This window comes from Hyla sarda, chromosome 3, assembly GCF_029499605.1.
Source record: "Hyla sarda isolate aHylSar1 chromosome 3, aHylSar1.hap1, whole genome shotgun sequence".
Taxonomy (NCBI): domain Eukaryota; kingdom Metazoa; phylum Chordata; class Amphibia; order Anura; family Hylidae; genus Hyla; species Hyla sarda.
Window position 1 is genome coordinate 177,554,298 of NC_079191.1, and position 22,380 is coordinate 177,576,677.

At 43.8% G+C, this 22,380-nt stretch overlaps 1 protein-coding gene across 6 annotated transcripts in view; it reads right to left on the reverse strand.

Annotated features, from left to right (window-relative positions):
• CAPN10 (calpain 10) overlaps positions 1-22,380 on the reverse strand; it is a 38,069-nt gene that overhangs the window by 8,600 nt on the left and 7,089 nt on the right. For all 6 annotated transcript variants that reach the window (XM_056565593.1, XM_056565590.1, XM_056565592.1 and 3 more), the window contains exons 4-9: positions 21,148-21,344; positions 19,481-19,671; positions 18,806-18,947; positions 15,616-15,782; positions 7,334-7,596; positions 1,198-1,400 (exon numbers count right to left, since the gene is read on the reverse strand). In XM_056565593.1, the coding sequence (XP_056421568.1) occupies positions 1,198-1,400; positions 7,334-7,596; positions 15,616-15,782; positions 18,806-18,947; positions 19,481-19,671; positions 21,148-21,344 (1,163 nt within the window). The remainder of the gene's footprint in view (positions 1-1,197; positions 1,401-7,333; positions 7,597-15,615; positions 15,783-18,805; positions 18,948-19,480; positions 19,672-21,147; positions 21,345-22,380) is intronic.

Consider the following 22,380-nt stretch of genomic DNA (forward strand, 5'->3'; position numbering starts at 1 on the left):
CATGCTTGCTGTTGTAGTTTTTCAGCAGCTGGAGGCACACTGTTTGAGAAACACTCGTGTGTAATCAGGGTGCCTCCAGCTGCTGCAAAACTACAACTCCCAGCATGCCCTGAAAGCTGATGACTGTATGGTCATGTTGGGAGTTGTATAAAGTATTATAAGACCTCAGATCAGACTTACCCATCCGGAGGATCAGCGCAGCAATGAGTGCGTGGGCTGCCTCCGGACAGGGTAACCCGGGAGGGCAGGGCCACGCGCGAGGCCAGTCGAGCTGGCCAATGCACGCAGCCCCAGCTATCAGCATGCTCGCTCTCGCCTGTTTGATTGACAGGCGGGAGCGAGCTCCGCAGTGACTGAATTTCGACTCATTTGCCAGGCTGAAATGAGTCGAAATTCTGTAGTGACGTCATTGCCGAATGCATTCGGCCACTAGGAGGGCGACCCGAATTTGATGTTAAACTGGTTTAAAATCACTTTTTTTAATTAAAGTATATTATAGATATGTTGTAGTACTTAAAGGGGTATTCCAGGCCCAAACTTTTTTTATATATCAACTGGCTCCGGAAAGTTAAACAGATTTGTAAATTACTTCTATTAAAAAAATCTTAATCCTTTCAATAGTTATTAGCTTCTGAAGTGGAGTTGTTGTTTTCTGTCTAACTGCTTTCTGATGACTCACGTCACAGGAGCTGTGCAGTTCCTATGGGGATATTCTCCCATCATGCACAGCTCCCGGGACGTGACAACATCATTGAGCAGTTAGACAGAAAACTTCAGAAGCTAATTACTATTGAAAGGATTAAGATTTTTTAACAGAAGTAATTTACAAATCTTTTTTTATTTCATGACCGTGCCCATTTAAGAAAGATACAATATATGTTATACAATGTATATTTTTACCTGCCATTGCAGTGTCTGCATAGACATTGGTCTGATAAATCACAAAGTTGATTTTCTCCATTTCTTATCAGAAATGCATATTATTAGTGAACTAATTTTAGAGCAAAAACTTATAACTCACAGGCCTCCATTGTGTATGTATTAAATGTGAATGAGTTGATAATCATTCCCCTATAAGTTTTCACATTTTATTTGGAAGAAAGTAACAAAAATAGAATGCAATCTGAATCTTAATGCAATTTTCATTAAACTTCGGACCATTAATTATACTGATCTATGTGGGCTGTTCAATGTAACCTGAGTGAGATGGGTCCATTGGTGAGCACACGCAGCAAGAAGTCCCCTTCTGTGTCCCTGAGAAAGGTGCTGGGGATAATCAGATGATATCCTGGCAATAACTCGCACCGCAGATGCAGTTGTCTATCATAACTGTGCGAGGAGGTCCCAGCCACAGGTGGTGTTTGAATGATCTTCTGAATGTTCAAGCGACGCTTTTCCACCTAGAGACAGAAAAAAAAAAAAAAAGCAAAGAAGAGAAAGGCAGGGCTTATGTATCCTTGATAACGCAGCCAATTTTACATTTTCATTTTTCCTGCTTATTTGCTTTTTTTTTGTTTTTACACAGTGTAATTTACAGAAACAATAACATGCTATCTTCATTCTGTAGGTCTATACAACACCCAATTTATAGAAGTTTTGTTATATTTTATTACTTAAAGTGGTATTCCGGGCAAAAACATCTTATCCCCAATCGAAAGGATAGGTGATAAGATGTTTGATCGCGGGGGGACCGCTGCTGGGGCCCCCCGCGATCTCCCTGCAGCAGCCCGCATTCTATGCGTAGCTGCGTCTGCAGTTTCGGAAACCACTGGGCTTCCGAGACTGGGACATGATGTCACGTCACACCCCCTCCATTCATTTCTATGGGAGCAGGCGTAACGGCCGCAACGCCCCCTCCCATAGATATGAATGGAGGGGGCGTGGCGTCCCCGTCTCTGAAGCCTGGCGGTTTCCAAAACTGCAGATGCAGCTATGCATAGAATGCGGGCTGCTGCAGGGAGATCGCGGTGGGTCCCAGGGGCTCCCCGCGGTCAGACATCTTATCTCCTATCCTTTCGATAGGGGATAAGATGTTTTTGCTCGGAATACCCCTTTAAAAACAAAAAAAACCTTTGTAAGAAAATAAGTAAATATGCTTAAAAATCACCCTATTCTGACTCATATCTTCTTCATTTTTACCGCTAAAAAACTGTGAGGGGGCTCATTTCTTGCACCATCATCTATAGCTTTTATTGGTACTATATTAGTTTAGTAAGGACTCTGATCTCTTTTTAAAAGTTTTTTATTTAACCTCTTGGGGATGCAGGGCGTATGGGGTGTCCTGAGACCTATCAATTTAATTCAAAAAGGCCATTTGCGGCAATAAACGTGTCAATGGTGACCTGGTAAAAAAAGGATGATAGGTGCAGTTGGAGATGGCACCTATCTTCCTTTAGCAGCAGGAGTGAGGTGGCACCTCACGACCGTCCTGATAAGTCGGCCTGTTCCGGAGGACGAGAGCAGGTGGCGGGATTGTGTGCCTGTGGCCCCCAATCCCCGGCATTGGGGCCCCAGCAGCGGAGGCGGATCTTCACTGCACAGCAGCAGGAGGTAAGGCTGGCCTCCTGCTGTTGCTAACAACAACTCCCAGCATGCACACAAGGGCATGCTGAGAGTTATTGTTATGCAACAGCAGAAGTCACAACTACAACTCCCAGCATGCCTTTTGGTAGTTTGTGTACGTTGGGAGTTGTAGTTATGCAACAGCTGGAGGCACATTTTTGGGCCTCCAGCTGTTGCATAACTACAACCCTCAGCATGCACGGACAGCATGGGGACATGCTGGGAGTTGCAGTAGTGTGCATCCAGCTGTCGCATAACTACAAGTCCCAGCATGCCCTTCGGCTGTAAGTGCATCCTGAGAGTTGTAGTTTTGAAACAGCTGAAGGCACACTGGTTGAAAAACACTGAGTTAAGTAACAAACTCCCAGTGTTTTGCAACCAGTGTGCCTCCAGTTGTTGCATAATTACAACTCCCAGCATGCACGGGCAATCAAAGGGCACGCTGGGAGTTTTAGTAGTATGCCTCCAGCTGTTGCATAACTACAAGTCCCATCATGCCGAGTGTTGTAGCATTTTGCAACGGGTGAAGGAACACTCGTTGCAAAACACTGAGTTAAGTAACTCTGTGTTTTGCAAACAGTGTGCCTCCAGCTGTTGCATAACTACAACCCCCAGCATACATGACAGCCAAAGGACATGCTGGGAGTTGTAGTTTTGCAACAGCTGGAGGCCCCCCCCCATGTGAATGCACAGGGTACATTCACACGGGCGGGGTTTTACAGCGAGTTTCTCGCTGCAAGTTTGAGATGCAGCAAATTTTCTGCTGCAATTTTCCCAGCTGGAAACTCTCTGTAAAACTCTGCCCGTGTGAATGTACCCTAAAAACACTACACTACACAAAATAAAACACTACATATACCCCTACACAGTCCCCCCCCCAAATAAAAATGAAAAACTTCTGGTACGCCACAGTTTCCAAAATGGAACCTCCAGCTGTTGCAAAGTAACAACTCCCAGTATTGCCGGACAGCCATTGACTGTCCAGGCATCCTGGGAGTTTCGCAACAGCTGGAGGCACCCTCTTTGGGAAACACTGCCGTAGGGTAATTTTGGTATCGGAGGCAAGTCTAATTCTTGCATCCGGGTCCGTCCCTATGCAAATCCTTAATTTAGGCCTCAAATGCTCATGGTGCTCTCTCACTTCGGAGCCCGGTCATATTTCAAGGCAACAGTTTAGGGCCACATATGGGGTATTTCCATACTCGGGAGAAATTGCCTAACAAATTTTGGGGGGCTTTCTCTCCTTTTACCCCTTATGAAAAGGTAAAGTTGGGGTCTACACTTGCATGTTATTGTAAAAAAAATATATATATATTTTTTTTTACACTAACATGCTGGTGTTGCCCCATACTTTTTATTTTCACAAGAGGTAAAAGGAAAAAAAGACCCCAAAAATTTGTCTCCTAAGTATGAACATACCCCATATGTGGGTGTAAAATGCTCTGCGGGAAACTACACCCCTCACATAATGTAATAAGGGGTGCAGTGAGCAATTACACCCCACAGGTGTCTGACAGATTTTTGGAACAGTGGTCCTTGAAAATGAAGTTTTCTCATTTGCACAGCCTACTGTTCCAAAGGTCTGTCAAACGCCAGTGGGGTGTAAATGCTCACTGCACCCCTTATTCAATTCTGTGAGGAGTGTAGTTTCCAAAATGGGGTCACTGTTCTGGCACCATGGGGGCTTTGTAAATGCACATGGCCCGCGACTTCTATTCCAACCAAATTCTCTCTCCAAAAGCCCAATGACTCACCTCTTCTGAGCATTGTAGTTCGCCTGCAGAGAACTTTACATCCACATATGGAGTATGTTCTTACTCAGAAGAAATGGGGTTACAAATTTTGGGGGGCATTTTTTCCTATTACCACTTGTAAAAATTTAAAATGTGGGGAAAAACCAGCATTTCAGTGGAAAAAAATTTTTCTTCTTCATTTACACATCCGACTTTAACGAAAAGTCGTCAAACACCTGTGGAGTGTTAAAGCTCACTGTGCCCCTGTGCTTTCCAAAAGCCAAATGTGACTCCTTCCCTTCTGAGCATTGTAGAGCACATGATGTCCATACTCAGAAGAGATGGGGTTACAAATTTTGGGGGGCATTTTCTCCTATTTTCCTTTGTAAAAATGTAAAATTTGGGGAAAAACAAGCATTTTAGTAAAAATTTTTTTTTCATTTACACATCTAAATTTAACGAAAAGTCATCAAACACCTGTGGGGTGTTAAGGCTCACTGTACCCCTTGTTACATTCCTTGAGGGGTGTAGTTTAAAAAATAGTATGCCATGTGTTTTTTTTTTTGCTGTTCTGGCACCATAGGGGCTTCCTAAATGCGACATGCCCCCCCAAAACCATTTCAGCAAAATTCACTCTCCAAAATCCCATTGTTGCTCCTTTCCTTCTGAGCCCTCTAGTGTACCCACAGAACACTTAACATCTACATATGAGGTATTTCTGTACTCGAAAGAAATTGGGTTACAAATTTTGGGGGGAATTTTTCTCCTTTTACCCCTTATAAAAATTCCCCAAAAAATGTCTCTACAAGAACATGCGAGAGTAAAAAATGAAGATTTTGAATTTTCTCTTTCACTTTGCTGCTATTCCTGTGAAACACCTAAAGGGTTAAACTTTCTGAATGTCATTTTGAATACTTTGAGGGGTACAGTTTCTATAATGGGGTATTTCTCACTGAAAAGCCCCTCAAATCCACTACAAACTTAACTGTTCCCTGAAAAATTCAGATTTTTGAATTTTTTTGTGAAGATTGTTGCTTTACTTTGAAGCCCTCTAATGTTTTCAAAAAGTAAAAACATGTCAACTTTATGATGCCAACATAACGTAGACATATTGTGTTTGTGAATCAATATATAAATTTATTTGGAGTGTCCATTTTCCTTACAAGTAGAAAGTTTCTAAATTAGAAAAATGCAAAATTTTCTAAATGTTCCATAAAATTTTGGGATTTTTCACCAAGAAAGGATGCAAGTAACAACGAAAATTTACTAGTATGTTAAAGTAGAATGTGTCACAAAAAAAAACAATCTCGGAATCAGAGTAAAAGGTAAAAGCATCTCAGAGCTATTAATGCATAAAGTGTAGATAGGAAAAACAAACCGAGAGAAGCACAGAAATTTAACAGGACTCCGTTCCAGCTACCCAGCGCATAGCATACAGCAACACTGGGAGCTGTAAGTGGACCTGAGGCATCAGTGGATGCCGAAACGCTTTGTCCCCAATACATCAATAAAGTTTTTATTGTCCTGTGCTACTCGAGTCCTCTTTTATCGACCTACACTCCCATTGCCTTTCTATCGGACACCACTCTGGGTGATCCGATACCGGTAAGAGTGCAGCGGCCAGCAAAGTCCGAACACCGCTACCCTCTCAAGCGCCAAGCGCAGCCAAACCCAGCGCAAGTACGTCTAAGGTTGGTATATCACCTGGATGTGGCGTAGGGTACACACCCGTTGATACACCTCACCAGGGAGCATCCCTTCTCCTAAGCATAATGCATAAAGTGAGAGTGGTCAGAATTGCAAAAAAAGTCCTTAAGGTGAAAATGGGCTGAGTCCATAAGGGGTTAATTTAATTTTTTTTTTTTTTTTTTTTAACATTCTGGGGTTTGGTTTTTTTATTTTTCATTTATGCCATGCAGAACCATAAACATTATATTTTAGTAGTTCTGATAGTTGTGGCAATAACAAAAAGTTTTTTTTTTTATTTTATTACCTGAAAATTGGGAAAGAGGGGTGATATCAATTTTTATTAGGGGATGGGCTTTTCCATTTTTATTTATAATTTAATTATTTTATTTATACTTTTTAACCTCTTAAGGACACAGCCCATTTTGGATTAAAGACACAGCCACTTTAAAAAAAAAAATTTAAATTTTATTTTTTTTCTCCCGGCCTTTTAAGAGGCATAACTCCCATTTTTTATCTACAGACCCATATAAGGGCTTGTTTTTACTTTTCCGGACAACCCCTTTAACATTTGGAAGATATAAGCATCACACTGTACGATCAGGAATGTGGTTTGATATGTGAAGGTTTGTATTAAAAAAAAAAAACTAAAATCTCCAATAGTAACCTACAAGCCAAGATATGCTGCACTTATTCTCTACTTTGCACATGCTGCATGTGCCCAGGGTTAGAGGGTTAAAGGGGTACTCCGCCCCTAGACATCTTATCTCCTATCCAAAGGATAGTTGATAAGATGTCTGATTGCGGGGGGGCCTGCTGCTGGGGACACCCGTGATCTTTCCTGCAGCACCCTGTCATCTGGTGCACAGAGCGAGCTTCGCTCCGTGCCTGATGACTGGTGATGCAGGGGCCGGAGGATCATGACATCACGCCCCTTTGGCCGTGACGTCACGATCCTTTGGCCTCTGCATCGCCAGTCATCAGGCACGGAGCGAAGATCACTCTGTGCACCAGATGACAGGGGGTGTTTCAGTAAAGATCACGGTGGTTCTCATCGGCGGTCCCCCCGCGATCAGACATCTTACCCCTTTTCCTTGAAGTAACATGACGTCTTTTGTTACCCATCTAGCAAATACTTTATTTACATTAAGAAGGCCTCTGAAAAATGAAAGCTTGAATCTGATTGCACCACTTTTCCTGTGAGCATGGTTTGATAAATTTCCCTTCATCTGTTTGATTTAGAAATCACAAAACATCATTACGGCAAGTGAAGAACACTTAGATCAGGAAGTATATTCCTAAAATGATGGTACAGTACCTCTGTTCATAAAACCAAATAAGATTAAACTCACCTTCCAGATGTGCAGTCCCACAGCAATTGGGGTCACATTATTTGAGATCTCATGTTGCAACTTTCTGCTGTTGTGTATATTGTCGGGGGCTCCTAATCCAACCTTTGGCCTTTGCATTAGGGTTACATACATCTCGCTTGGCTCCCTTACACGTAACCAGAACTTTGGGTTATCTGAAAAGCTGGTGTTGTTACGTGATCCACCTGCATTTTGGCCTATAACCCAAGAACCATAAATCTGTTGTGTGTGAGAAAGCAAAGAACCTACATAATGAGAATAAAAAAAAAAAGTTTGAATTGTACTAGATACATTTGATAGTGAATCTACAATGTAAAATAATATATATTTTTTTTTTAAACTAACTTGCTGAATAAGTAACAGCATACAGAACAATTAAAAAAGGCTAGTCTCTAGTGCAAGCATAATATTTATACAGATAAAGGCTATGCAGTGGGTCTTTCAAGTAAAACTGCAGAACAGTAACAGAATAGCCATGCAACATTATCTGAGTTCTTTAAAGGGGCACTCTAGAGGAAAAAGATTTTTTTTTTGTACTCACCGTAAAATCTTTCTTGTAGCCTTTATTGGGGGACACAGATACTGAAGGGTATATGCTCCTGCCACTAGGAGGCACTGACACTTGGAAAAAAAAGTCAGCTCCTTTTCTGGCAGGATATACCCGCCCACTGGAAGTGAGGTAACCAGTTTTGTCACAAAAGCAGTAGGAGGAGTCAAACAAACATGTCCAAAGAACCCTAGAAAGAATCACGGATAAAAAAAAAATAAATAAATAAAATGGAAAAGAGTATCCAGAAAAAAATAAAAATAAAAAAAAGAAAGAAATGGCTGGGTGCGGTGTCCCCAATGAAGGCTACGAGAAAAAGTACGGCGAGTACAAAAAAAAATCTCCTTTTCTTGGTCACTCTTCATTGGGGATACCAATACTGATGAGACGTACTAAAGCAGTCCCCTAGGGTGGGAAAAACAACCACCAGAGAAAGGAAAACAGACCAGAGCCCGAACCCACTTGACTGCAAGACCCACGGACGAGATCCCGGATATAAAACAACCGAGGCCCACAAACTCCAGGAAGAACCCCTTGTCCATGGAAATGGAAAAGGGCGCCAAAAGGAAGAGAACGTCCTATGTAGAGAGACAAGAAAAGGGGAGCTAGGAAGCCAGATGGGCCAGAACCATCCCGGGAGGAGGTAGGAAATCAACTCCAAGGAACAGAGAACCAGACAGAGGGCTAGCCCAGCTGAGAAACAAAAATGGAAAAGGGCACAAGAGAGCCCCATTCAGATTCAAATGAGTCAAAAGAACATGGCGGAAAAAACGCCAGGGAGAGCAACGTACATTGAGCAGAAGGTAAACACAGGAGGTGGAGACCAGAAAACCACTGGAAAAAAGAAAGATGGAGACCGGCTCATGAGAGTCCTTGTGCCCAAAATCGATGACCTGAACAGCTGCAGCCGCAAAACCCCTGTCCCAGGGGCCCGCCTTGAACACCTGGGAGGCGAAATAAGCATGAGTAGCATGATCCGGATGACCGGAACGCCCTCCACCTCGGGAAAACCTAGATCCTGAAGGAGAGACGGGAGGAATGAAAAAGGGGCATCCCGGAACCCGGAGTGACCGCCATGGGAATTGGAGGTTCCCTAGTCGCCTGGAACACCACACCCCTCCAGAGAGATAGCACCGAGGGAGAAGGAGAGCAAAGGCAGGACACAAACACAGACTGTGCTAGACCGGCTGACGCCAAGCCATACATGATTGCATAAACTCCTCCAACAGATGAGAATGGAAGACTGCATGAGCAGCAGTAGATAACCAAGAAACAGGAATAGAGCCAGGCTGCAAAAGTGTGCAGCCCTGGTGAGTGCTTTCAGCAAAAAACAAGGACCCAGCCAGGTACCCCACCTATATAGAGGAGGGGAAAACAAGGGGTGGTCGCGATGAAACTCAAAGTGTGCTAGGCGCTATAGGAGTGGAGAAATGCCGCCTGAAGGCAAGGGACAAAGTACTGGGTGGACGTAGCCCCCAACAACATAGCGAGGTAAGAAGCACACACACAGGTTTGATAGGAACACCCCAACGTGATGAGAACCTGGACCAGATGGGCAGCAACGAAGCCATCCTGGTCGTTGTGTAAGGCAACAGAGCCAGCGACTGAACCACCCTGCACAGGAACCCAGGACAGATAAATGGAGGGAAAGGGGGGGCTGAACCGACTGAGTTGCCCCATTAGGCCCCATGCCAGAACACAGGTGCTCAACCCCCATAGACCTGTGGAAACAAGATCACAGGCGGGCCCAATGCACACCCCACCAAAAAGAAGGGAAGGTGAACTCTACACATGCAGAGTGGCCCAACATACGTAGGGACACAGACATGGTTACAGTACGAGAGTAGTGGGGTACCCAGGCTGCAGACGCAAAATAAAACACAGACAACCAAAAGTCCGGCAGTATGGAAGCACCCAACAGTGTGTCAGAACCATGCCCCTAGCAGACCAATGCTGCACCCTCGGAAAGGGGATCAGAATGATGCTGTTGCTGTGAAAGTCCATGGAACCTGACGGAAACACCCACACCCCATCGCCTAATGGTGCACAGACCATGACTGAGGTTGCAGACATAAGAGATGAAGGATGTATGTGGGAAAGGAAACATGCAGACAGTCTGACAGACAGGTGTAAAAGGTCCAATTAACCCACTGAGACACACTGTTGGAACTTCAGATGGAAAATGAGTCACCGGACTGCAGCCGCGGGAACGACAAGAATGGGGAAGGTGACCTGGCGGATCAGAAAACCATGCAGACACAATCTGGCTATCTGTCATAAGGATCTTGGCCACACCGGGTCCCGCATTCAGAACCACACATAGAAAGTGGGTTACCAGCCTTCAGCCAACAGAGAGGCAGGCATGTAGAGAGGAACCGGGTAAAGGAGGGAACCCTGAGAGCCAGTATGAGGTGCATTGAATAGGGCCTATGGAGCAACATGGGGAGACTCACTTGGAACTATACCTTGGTAGTGAGTTACTGTAACTTCCGTCCACGGTGTGGTAAGTGTTTGGTAGTTGACCCGACATAATAGTAAACCATGCAGACAACCGTCTGGCTGACTGGTATAGGATTCCTGAACACTCATGGTCACACCTTCAACCCTCCCACGTAGAGTGAGGTACAGGAGTGTTGCCGAACTAACGGGCGACCTGGCAGTACAGGAGACCCAGCAGTCAAAAGTCTGGCTGACTGGCATCAGTCCCAAAGACCTGCAGGGACCCTCATTCAGATTCTTTACACCAGCAGTGAGGTACGGGAAACCTGACCATGCCAGCGGCAGCCCAGAGATGGAAGACCGTCTGGCTGAATAAGTACACCTCCAGGTGCTGGCTAAAAGGGGACAGCCAGATAGGTGATCACTGTGCCCCTCTGTCATCTGTGGGAGGGGGGGGGGGGAGGCCTAAGAGCCATGGATAGTAACCCCGCCACCCTGGGAGATCGGGGGTGGCTGAGTAGCCGAGGATTGTATCCCACGTTACCCCGTATAAAGTCCATAGGGACACTTCTTCGTACACCTCACGCAGCAGTGGGGTACCGGAACTCCAGCCGCAGATACATCGGCAATGAGATGAGCGACAGGTGGTGGAGGAAACCACACAGACTACTGTCTGGCCTTCTGGTATGGGTCCATAGTAGACAACGGGTCACTCCGGTGGACACCTTGCTTAGCAGTGGGGTACCGAAGTGCCTGAGTGAAAGGTGAGACTACAGTCTGGCATAATGATATCAGGTGCAATCCATGGACACGCAGGGACACTTACACGAAGACCTTGTGCTAGAAGTGAGGATCTGGAGCACTAGCCACGGATGCAGCACGCTGTGGAGGAGGAATCATATTTTATGAGACGCCAAGAACACCCCCTTGAAGAATGATCGGCGAACCTGACAGAACGACCTCAGCTTCCGCAAGGATGCAAAAGCTCTACAAAAGCACCCAACCAGTATCTTGTCTCAGTAGGGAGTGAGTGGAAGTCGGCCGTGGGCACAACAGGCATGGTATGGCACTCAGTGGTAGGGGAGAAAAGTTAGTAAAGATATCCCCGATAGTTTCTAAGGGATCGAGAATCCCTGGCAATAACCCGCCACGTCAGTGCACATATGCACCCCGACATAGTGAGAACCTAGCAGAAAATAGATACGCCGGAGGCATACCTCAACTGACAATGTAATTAGGCCATAGCAGGTCACCGTACAGGGTGACTAAAGAAAATAAGGCGACCCCAATACCGTCCCTAGAAAAAGGGACCCTGCAGATATTAAACTGGTAAGAACAGATGTGACAGATCAAGGCTGTAATAGCGAATGAACGCCACAAGGTGGAGCTCACAAAAAGCAATGAAAAGTCAAGAGGGTGCCAAACGTGGGGAAGCGCAGCCCTCCGAAAAAGCTATAAGGAGCATGGGGGGCCAGGGAACTTATAGCAGGATACGGTGTGCCCGCACTAAGGAACGTGGTCGTCCATGTGGGACCGGAGACCCGCTGCCTGCAGCTGTAGGTCATTCCAATACAGAACGCAGCCAGGACACCGCGCCTGCCTGCAACTAAGAGTAGTAAGCATTTTATTGTGCCCCCACTGGGGAAGCGGATGTCCGCGTGGGAACGGAGACCCGCTGCCCCAGAGACTGAACTGGGGCAGCAGTAATGAGTCTCCTGCCGAACGAGAAGGGAACCAGGCAAGGGCAGTGTGCCTGGCTGCATACATGTGGGGCCCGAAGAGGGGGGGGGGGGGGGGGGGGGGGGGGAGGGCAGGGCAGGTCAACCGGACTTTTCCCCTCCAGAATGGCGCCAGAGGCCATGAGGTTTCCAGCCCAGCACAGCCATGTGTAATTGCGGCTGAGGAGCTGGGCACATCAGAGAAAGGGGACCACGGATGAGCAAGGGAGAGGGGGGCAAGGGGGGGGGGTTGTAGTACATACTCACCATGAAGTCTTCAGCCAGCTAAAGGCCGTGCTGCATCACGCCAGGCTGCCCTCGGGAGGCGGGCAGGGGCAAGTGGAGGACCCAGAGCCAAGGTGCTACCTCCAGGCACTGGCCATTGGCGATAAGGGGTTGATGGGCCATACTCTTATGCACCGTGCCCTTTTGTCGCATGTGAGAGATCAGGTAGCGCCATGCTCCTGTCACCCAACCCAAAAAATAAAGGAAAAAGAACCTAACTAGACATACTGATCTAGAAAATAAAATAAAAGACCAGGTCTGGGAGAGCCTTCTACTGACACTAGCTAAAACTGGTTACCTCACTTCCAGAGGACAGGTATATCCTGCCAGGGAGAAGCAGACTTTTTTTTCCCCCCAAGTGTCAGCGCCTCCTAGTGGCAAGAGCATATACCCATCAGTATCCCTCAATGGAGAGCGACCAAGAAAAGTGTTTTATATCAACTGTGCCAGAAAGTTATACAGATTTGTAAATTACTTTAAAAAAATCTTAATCCTTCCTTTACTTATCAACTGCTGTATTCTACAAAGAAAGTTGTGTAGCTCTTTCCAGTCTGACTAAAATGCTCTCTGCTGCCACCTCTGTCTGTGTCAGGAATTTTTCAGAGCATGAGTAAATTCCCACTGCGAACCTCTCCTGCTGCAGACAGCTTCTGACACGGACAGAGGTGGCAGCTGGGAGCACTGTGGTCAGCTTTGAAAGAACTACACAACTTTCTCTGGAGCATACAGCAGCTGTCAAGTACTGGAAGGCTTAGGCTATGTTCACACGTCGGAATTTCCATGTGGAATTACGAACAAAGATTCCGCTGCAGCAGAGTCTTGCTGAATTCAACGAGATTCTGCTGTACTGTGCACACGGCAGAATTTCCATGCCAGAAATGTCTACTTCTGTGTTCGCAGAAAGAATTAACCTGTTTATTTTTTCTGTGGACTCCGCATGGAATGCACAGCAATCTATGGCATTCCTGTGCAATCCTAGCGCCGGCATATTATTTTGGCGCCCACAGTCTCCTGATTGTCCGCATGGAGATTTTCCGTGCGGACATTCCAGTATGTGTAAATAGCCTTAGGGTATGTTCACATGGCGGAGTGTCCATGCAGAATTCTGCAGGAATATTCCGCTGCAGCAGAACCCTATTGAATTCAATGGGTTTCTGCTGCACTGTTCACACGGTGGCATTTCTGCGGCAGATGTTCCTACTGCGGAAATCCCAATTCTGGTGTCTGCAAAAAGAAGACACATGGCTATTCTTTTTGCAGAATTCGATAAAAAAAATGCATTGCCGGCGTATTTCCAAGTGGTCCCAGCGCCCGCTGGATTATTCAAATGTGCGGAATGTCTGCACGTGTTTTCTGTGCACACATTATGGATATTTTACGCCATGTGAATATGGCCTCCATGTTTTTAGCCCCTTAAGGACTTTTTTTCCCTTTTCACCTTCTAAAATTCATAATGCTTTTAATTTTCCATCTACAAACCTATATCAGTTTTTTGCGCCACCAATCTTACTTTGAGAAGACATTACTCAATCCACCACAAAATCTGTGGCTAAACAAATTAAAAAAATAAATAAATAAAAACATTGTTGAAAGAAACCTACAAAGTTCCTAATGTTCCCACATAAAATGTGGTGTATTTGAGCTCTGGAAAATCCGACAGCTCAGAGCAGGTGTAAAAAGAGTAAAACGTAGTGAAAATCACCAAATACAATAGTAAATATCATGGAAAAATACCTGTCGGGAATAAAATAATAAAAACACAAAAGACTACACTCCACTCTTTTTCCATCTCTTTTTATACATTTTTAGGGTATACAAAGTGACCAAAAATATTCAATTCTGACATTTTGTTAAGTATACGCCATTGGCCATGTGGTTTAAATTAACAAACATATGTTTATTTTTGTTTATATATATAATTTTTTTTTTTTTTATGGGAAAAAGGGGGTGATTCAAACTTTTATTCGGAAAGGGGTTAAATAACATTTATTTACATTTAAAACATTTTTTACACTACTTTTTAGTTTCCATAAGAGACTATTACATGCATTCCTTAGATTGCATAGACTGTTCAACGCTATGCGATAGAACACGCTATGCGATAGAACAGCATTATTCAATGATATCGGTGCTCCATTGCTCCAGCCTGCCATGGTTGACTGGAGCATTGGAGCAACGATCGGATGGCGAGGAGACAGATAAGGGCCCTTCTGGTGTCCTCTCAGCTGTGGTCCTAATCAGCTCCGCTGAGCAGCCAGGATTAACTTTGATCGGGGCATCTAAGGGGTCAATGCTGGGCATTAGCACTATCTGTGATGTCCAGCATTAGCCACAGGTCCTGGCCGAGAGACAGAGTTCATCAGGACCACCACATTCTAAAAATGCGGTGCCCCGATCAGCTGAGAGGACGGCAGGAGGGCACTTAGCCTCCTTGTCGTCCAATCGATGTTCTAATGCTCCAGTCAGCCATGACAGGCTGGAGAAATCAAGCGCCGATATCACTGGTCAATACTGCCATGCTGGGTCTCACAATTTAACTGTCAGTGTATCTAAAGAAGAGAGACAGATATTCGGCACTGCCTCGTTCAACTAGAACCTATCCTGCTCAGCTGCTTCCTGCATAAAGAAGACCTGGTGAGTGTTGCGAATCATTTTCTCATGGAATAGGAATTTTATCATGGAAATGTCAGTGTATACTGACGGTTATACTATGCTGCAGTACAAATGTACTGCAGCATAATATGACAGCAAAAAGCAAAAAAATAAAATAAAAAAGGATTAAAGGTTTTTTATTTTTATTTATTTTTTTTTATTTTTTTTATGAATAGTGTAAGATTAATTCCCCTTTCCCTATATTATCATAAAAGTATAAAAAAAACAACAACACTATACATAACAGGTACCACCACGTTCATATCAACAGTAACAGTAATAACAGTAAATATGTTATTTATCCTGCACAGTGAACACGGAAAAAAGCAAACTATCAAAAACAAACGATAAATAAAACTATCAAAAAGGTATCATGTATAGTAGAAATGGTACCAAAAATGACAGCAGCTTGTGCCTCAATAAATAGGCCCTCAAACAATCCAGTTAAATCAAAAATCTAAAAAAAAAAAAAAAAGTTATGGTTTTCAGAACATGGCAACACACAAAAAAATAAAAGGAAGAAAATGTAATTATGTAAAATGGCCACATCAGTGACAACACCTGAAACATATTCCAATAACCATACCATCAAGGTGTGATCTTCACGATTTACCTTCACTCACCAGTCCAGATACTTTGAATATGATCTTTCTCAATGACCGGAAATGACAATGTAACCTCATTAAATTCTTGAAAAAATTCTTCTTTTTCCACCCAGAATTCGCCATCTTGAATTTGAGATAAAAATCGAGAACTCTCTGTATGGTCCATCAAAGCCCACTTAGTACCACTGAGGTAAGTGATAAAAGATAAAAGTTTCCTTTGTTACATTGTTTTAGTGAAGTTGTTTATCAGCAGAATCTAAACCATTCAAAAGTAAAAATAGCGGCATTCCCCTTATGTTGAGAACATCAATCCTTTTCTCATCTTTAAAAGTTTAGCAGGTCCAGAGATGAACATCCCGAGTGACCATGCAACAGCTGTTATGCATTTTGTTCATCACCTTCTTAATCCAGAGTGCTGAATTTATTTCCACCTGAAGGGTAGAGTAACACATTGCATATACGCAGCATATTTATCAGGAAGCGCAAAATACGCTGCACATGCGCTATGAGCAGACACAAAAGGGCTCTCCGGCGCAGCCCTGCGTGTACAGTAAGGTTTGTCCTGCGCGTCACATTTACGTCGGTGCGTTTGGCCTGCCCCCAAACCTAATTGCACACACAGAGCTGTGGTGGGGAAGCCCTGGATGTCTGTTCATTGCATCTCAAACTGCCCAGTGGATTTCTTGCAACGTGAAATACGCTGCATATGCAATGTGTGTGACCCTACACTAAGGATGCATTCACACTGCAGTTGGTCAAAAAAACGGATACGGGGCAAAAATTAGCCAACCGGAGTCACTGTTTTACGCCGGTCGGCTCATTTAAGTCAATGGAGTTTGGCCCCGGTCTGGCTGGGGTCGGGAGCGCATGGTTTTCCCCTCCCCCAGCTGGATCCGGAAGCCGTTCGCTCCAACCGCAGTGTGAATGCAGCCTAAGTCAAACTAATTGAATGGTCTGGATTACATGCTGTGTTTCAGTTTTCCATTCAGTTATAAGTGTTATGTTCACATCAGCGTTGGGCAAATCCATGATACGTCTATTATTGTCACATAACGGAGGTCATTCTTAATGGATCCGAAACTGATGTTAACGGCAGAGTACGGTCTGTTACATTATATTGTTATATTTTTGTTAAAATTACATATAAAGTTAATAGTACGTTAACGAAAGTTAACGTACTGTTAACATTCGTTAAAAAATCCACTGATTCCATTCCATTTTTTTATGAGCATGCTCAGCAGCAATGACAGATGTAAAAATAACGACGGCTGACATTACTTTCATCATCATAGACTGCAACCTGAAGTTACTAACATATGTAAAAATGTCAGTTATTTCTGATGGAAAAAAAATCGTGCATGCCTGATATTTGTAGCTGTTAAAATAACGTAAATTAACTGATGACAACTGATGCTAGCGTAGATGAAAAATCCCTCAATGATATGAATGGGAACCATTAACTTCAGTTTCTCAAATTCTTCAATGGAACAGAGTAAAGTTGGGTGATCACACAGGTCTATTTTGGCATTAATTGGAAAACAGACACTGCAGTTTTCAAGCCAGAGCCAGAAGTGTATTCAAAAGGAATGGGGAAATATAAAGGAAGGACATATACAGTGGTCCCTCAACATACGATGGTAATCCGTTCCAAATGAACCATCGTTTGTTGAAACCATCGTATGTTAAGGGATACGTGCAATGGAAAGAATAGGAAGTTATACTCACCTGTTCCGACCGCTCTGGACCGTCACCGCTGCCCTGGATGTCGCCCTCCATCGCTGTTGTCGTGTCCCCGGGGTGTCCCCGACGCTCCGGACGTCTCTGCTTCCCCAGGATCCTCGCACTCCGTCGCCGCCATCACGTCACTATGCACGCCGCTCCTATTGGATGATGATGAAGGAGAGTTCCGGCGATGCAGGGGATCCCGAAGAGGACGCTCCGGAGCCCCGAGGACAGGTAAGAGACCATCACCGAAGCACACGGGGCACCGTAAACGGCTATCCGGTGGCAGCTGCCGGATAGCCGCTAATGCGATGGCCCCGATATACAAAAGCATTGTATATTGATGCTGCCTTCAACATGCGAGAGGCCATTGTATGTTGAAATTATCATATGTCGGGGCCATCGTAGGTCGGGGGGGGGGGGGATGTCACTGTACTTCTCCTTCCTAATGGATCCACTTCTAACTTTTTCCAAAAATAAACGCCAGAAAAAACCCTGTGTAAGCCTAGCCGAATTTTGATAAGTTTCCCCTAATGTTTTTTAAGCACCATTTTGAGCCATAAATGGCTGACCAAAAGTAAAAGAAGGCTATAAAAACTGCATAAACACAAAAACGTCTGAAAAGTCTTAGGGTGTGTTCACACTGCGGAATTCAGCAAGCGGAGATTACGTCTTGTGGTTGCCGCCGAAAATATTTTGGTGCTCGGGCCGCGGGGCACTGAGCCGTCATCATTGATGAACATATTCTCTCTCTCTTTGTGCAGAACAATTTCAGCGACGGAATTGTCCACCGCTGAAATTCCGCAGTGTGAACGGGTCTCGGAGACCCATTCACACTGTTAAGTTCACACCGCGGAATTCCGCCCGTGTAATTCTGTGGTGTGAACGTACCCTAAGAAAAAAATTGTGTTTAAACATAGCCTTAACTGTAAAACACAACAATGAAAAATAGAGGCGCTAAAATCCTAAAATTTGCACAACTTATAATAATAAGACTTGCAGTTGAAGGTACCAACAGATTACCATTCCTCCGACCCTATTTGATTTCCATCACCTATTTTGGTGAACTGGAATGTGCAAGTATCAGGTCCTAAACTTGCCATAAAATTGCTAAAGAATTATAATTACTCTGATATTTTTTAGTGAAAGATTCATTGGGAAAGGGCAATACATGAAGATATATTTCTATTACATGATTATTGTGAAAAATATTGTTGATAACATCTTTTGTAACAATGCATTTTTTCATGTGTTCGTAAACTAATCAATCACCACAATGTTTCTGCTGTAGAAATCCTGATCCAGGCGCCCACAGAAAGAATAGTCATGACTAATGTTTCTGCGGATTCCGCTTGGAAATGCATTGCTTTCCATGAGACAGCACACTTCTGAACGGTACTAGCACCCGCTGGATCATTTAATTTGCACAATGTCCATCTGAGTTATTTGCATTCCAAAAAAATATAACTTATTGGTAAGCACAAACCTTTTCTGCCACGATCCCTCCCAACAGTTTCTGCCCCAGGGATTGTGTACACGAAACAAAAGCAATGACTGTCCACTCTTCATTTTTCCATGTTGTATATCTGTAATTGTGAAGGCATGAAATTGGCCAGGATCACCAGACCCTATATAAAAATTAGATCAAATGAAGACTCAGATCAAGATGAAACAAAACAGAATTTAAAGTATTCATGTACCATTTCTTCACTCTTGTTCAGCACAACTGCCAGTATAAACACTATTAAAAAGCAGGCAGAACCATCCAAAGTCTCCAATATAATGCCTAAAAAGCAGGCTGGAGAGCGGTGCCCATTGCCGCCCACTTCCCCGGCTTGTATATCACAATCACAGCGTGTCTCAGGAGTGAGACCCGATGTGATGTCAAAACTTGTTTTTCATGTTGTTAACACTTTAAGTATTATATCAGAGCTCTTGTATAGGTTGTTGGAGAGACTGAAAAATTTCTTAATAGTCTGTAAAAATAACATAAGTTTCAACTTAGAAGAATCATGAGGTTTCTTAAAAAAGGACACTTTGGAACCTGTGGAAAAATAAAATGCTTTCAAGGTGCATATCACAAAGTATCAGCACCATAGCAACAAGAATACTATCTTTAAAATCCCACAACACAAAACAGTTAATGTAAAGTAACTCTTACCTTCTATGCTACGGAGCACAGAGCAGCTCATTGCACATCTCTCCTTCAAATCCAGCATCTTACTCAACATTTGCTCTCTGAAACTTTCTTCGGCAAATTCAAAGGACCATCTTTCTACCATACCCCCAGTTAAATCTACCAAAGCATCGGCAACTTGGCCAGCCCAAAGAGCTTCATAGCAGCCATGTAACCTGTAGACAAATACAGAAATACAACAATTTCATCTTTATAAACTAAAGTATGAAAATGTACAGCAGTAAGTACTGACTTTCAGTGATTAATCGCAGTTCACACATGCTGTTTCTTTTGTTTGCAATTTCTCAAGCCAAAGCAAGGAGCAGATCCAGAAGAAATGAAAATTCAGAGCAAATGTTAATACTTCTTTCTTTTGCATGCACTACTAGCAATGGCTTACAAACTGCCAGCCGTATGAGCATTATCATGAAAAAGAAATGTATTCTGACCTATGAAAATATCAAACAAAAAGGTGAACAAAAAAGTGGATAAACTAATAATTAAACGGCAATGCTGCTGCATTGAATACATCTGCCGTAACTGCACGCACAGCTAATATTCAAATAGATTTTGGCATAGATAGAACCTCCCTTTTGGAATTATGATTAGGTGATGCTTCACCTATGTGCTAAAGCAGATCAATCTAAATAACAAAAGAAATACTTGCTTCCTTGCATGAACCTTCCTTGTTATGGCTCTACATATGCTGTGAGTAAAAGCCAACATGTTGAAGACGGCTCTGTGGTAAATGCTCCATTCTTACTTCTTCTATGTTTTTTAGAACCAATTTACCTTAACAGGGACGTCAAGATCTGCAACAGCTCTGCAGGATGTAAACATACCCTTAGGGTACGTTCAGACCAGCAGATACACAGCGTATTTTACATTGCGGATCCGCCAACGATGGACCCTACAGTGCTGCCTCAGATGTGCCTGCTCGGAGTGGCAATGCTTTCCGTGCGGACGCCGCACAAAAAAATGCACTTGTTCATTCTTTGTGTGGACATGGAAAATAGAATTTACATGTCGGAAACATCTGGCACGGAAATGCCACCATGTGCACAGTGCAGCAGAATCCCGTTGAATTCAACAGAACTCTGCTGCAGCAGAATCTCTGTGCCGGATTCCAATGCGGAATCTGGCAGGGAAATTCTGACGTGTGAACATGGCCTTATAGTGTGTTTTTGGTGCAGCTGTGTCATTTTAAAAAGGGAAACTGACACCTTGTTCACCTGCACTAAACAATAAACAGGGTTATAGGGTGGGTGAACATGATTGAAAAGAGGTATAACTCACCGATCGTATTGATTTACCATTGCTAACATCCCCTGCGCAATGAAGGCAGGAGCCGATATATAGAGCTTCCCTTATGCCCGCCAACCTCATAAATATTCATACGAGCACAAGGTGGGCTGGCATATGAGAGCAAAAGGGGATGTAGACAGGGATGTATACCGGCTCCAATCTCCATTGCACAAGGAATATTAGCAATGGTGCCTGTATACAGCCTGGTTCTTCAAAACTGATCTGGGTGAGTTATACTTTTTTTTTTTCAAAAATAAGGTACACCCGCACTATAACCCTGTTCATTGGGTTTAGTGTGGATGAACAAGGTGTCAGTTTCCCCTTTAATAACAGACATATATACATACTTGGCATAAGCCTTTTCTAAGAGTGGAAGCCAAAAAGCTTCTTGATCCTGGCAATGGGAGAAGCAGAGTTTGTGTCCAAGGCATGGCAATCGATCATCAATTGTCACCTCCACCCAGCGACCAAATCTCCAAAACCGACACGTAAAGCGTCCAGTGTACCCTTGATGTTCCCAGGTATGCTGATCAGCAGGAAAAACCTTTAAGTAAAAACATTTTTTTAAGTTAACAGAAGTGGAGAAGTTGTCTACACTAGTGTCTAAAGAACAATATACTGAAACATGTAAAATTAAAAGGGGAGTGGTACACAACTGGTTATCATTCCGAGCCCTATCAGTTTCCATGTTTGTTCAAAGCCTACAGCATGCTTCGCCGAGTAATACATTTTACTGCCCACAACTGAGCCTGCGCTCCTGACGGCGATATCTAAAGGGATCGCCTACTGTAGCGCACATATGTATTTCTGAAACACGCTCCTGTCATTACAAGTTGACAGGACCAAGTCAGTACGCACTAATCAAATACTACTCCCCGCTGTCTAACAGCCTGACAGGATGATTGTCACATTACCATTTACCTAGCAGCTTCACTGTGAACCCTCTCCATTCAGACTTTGACAGCGTGCACGGTAGGCACGGGTGCCAGCGCTGTAAAAATGATCGCACAGGCTGACAGGATCGTGTCAGCACACGCTAATTAAAGAGAATTCACCACTACCTGATAGCCTACACATAGCGATCGCTACCTTATGATGCTGCACAGTGGGACTGTGCTGTGCAGTCTTACTACTGTTTGTTTATCAGCCTCATTATGGTTTCCATTCAGTCACTGTGAGAGTGGGCCGCTGGCGGGGGTACCAGTGCTGCAGAGGAATAACTATACATTATATTATATATTTTATATCCTGTATGTTTATTTTAAACGTGTGGTTTTATAAACATTTTATAACCATTATTTCTTATTGTTTTAAAAATTAAAGTATCTTATGTAACATTTGATGACCTTTGACCCGGTTGTAGTTCTGGTCCCGGGCTTTTTAAACCATGTATTATACAATGGCTAACATTATGCCTGACGAAGAGCCCAGCACGGGCTCAAAACTTATGTTGCAATAAACCTATATTCTCTGTGGATTGCTGCATTGCATCTTTCCTGGGAGGAGAAGCACCCTCTGGGATATCCTTCTTTTTGGATCTTATCCACATCTCTGCATCATTATCCAGCTGACCGAAAGGC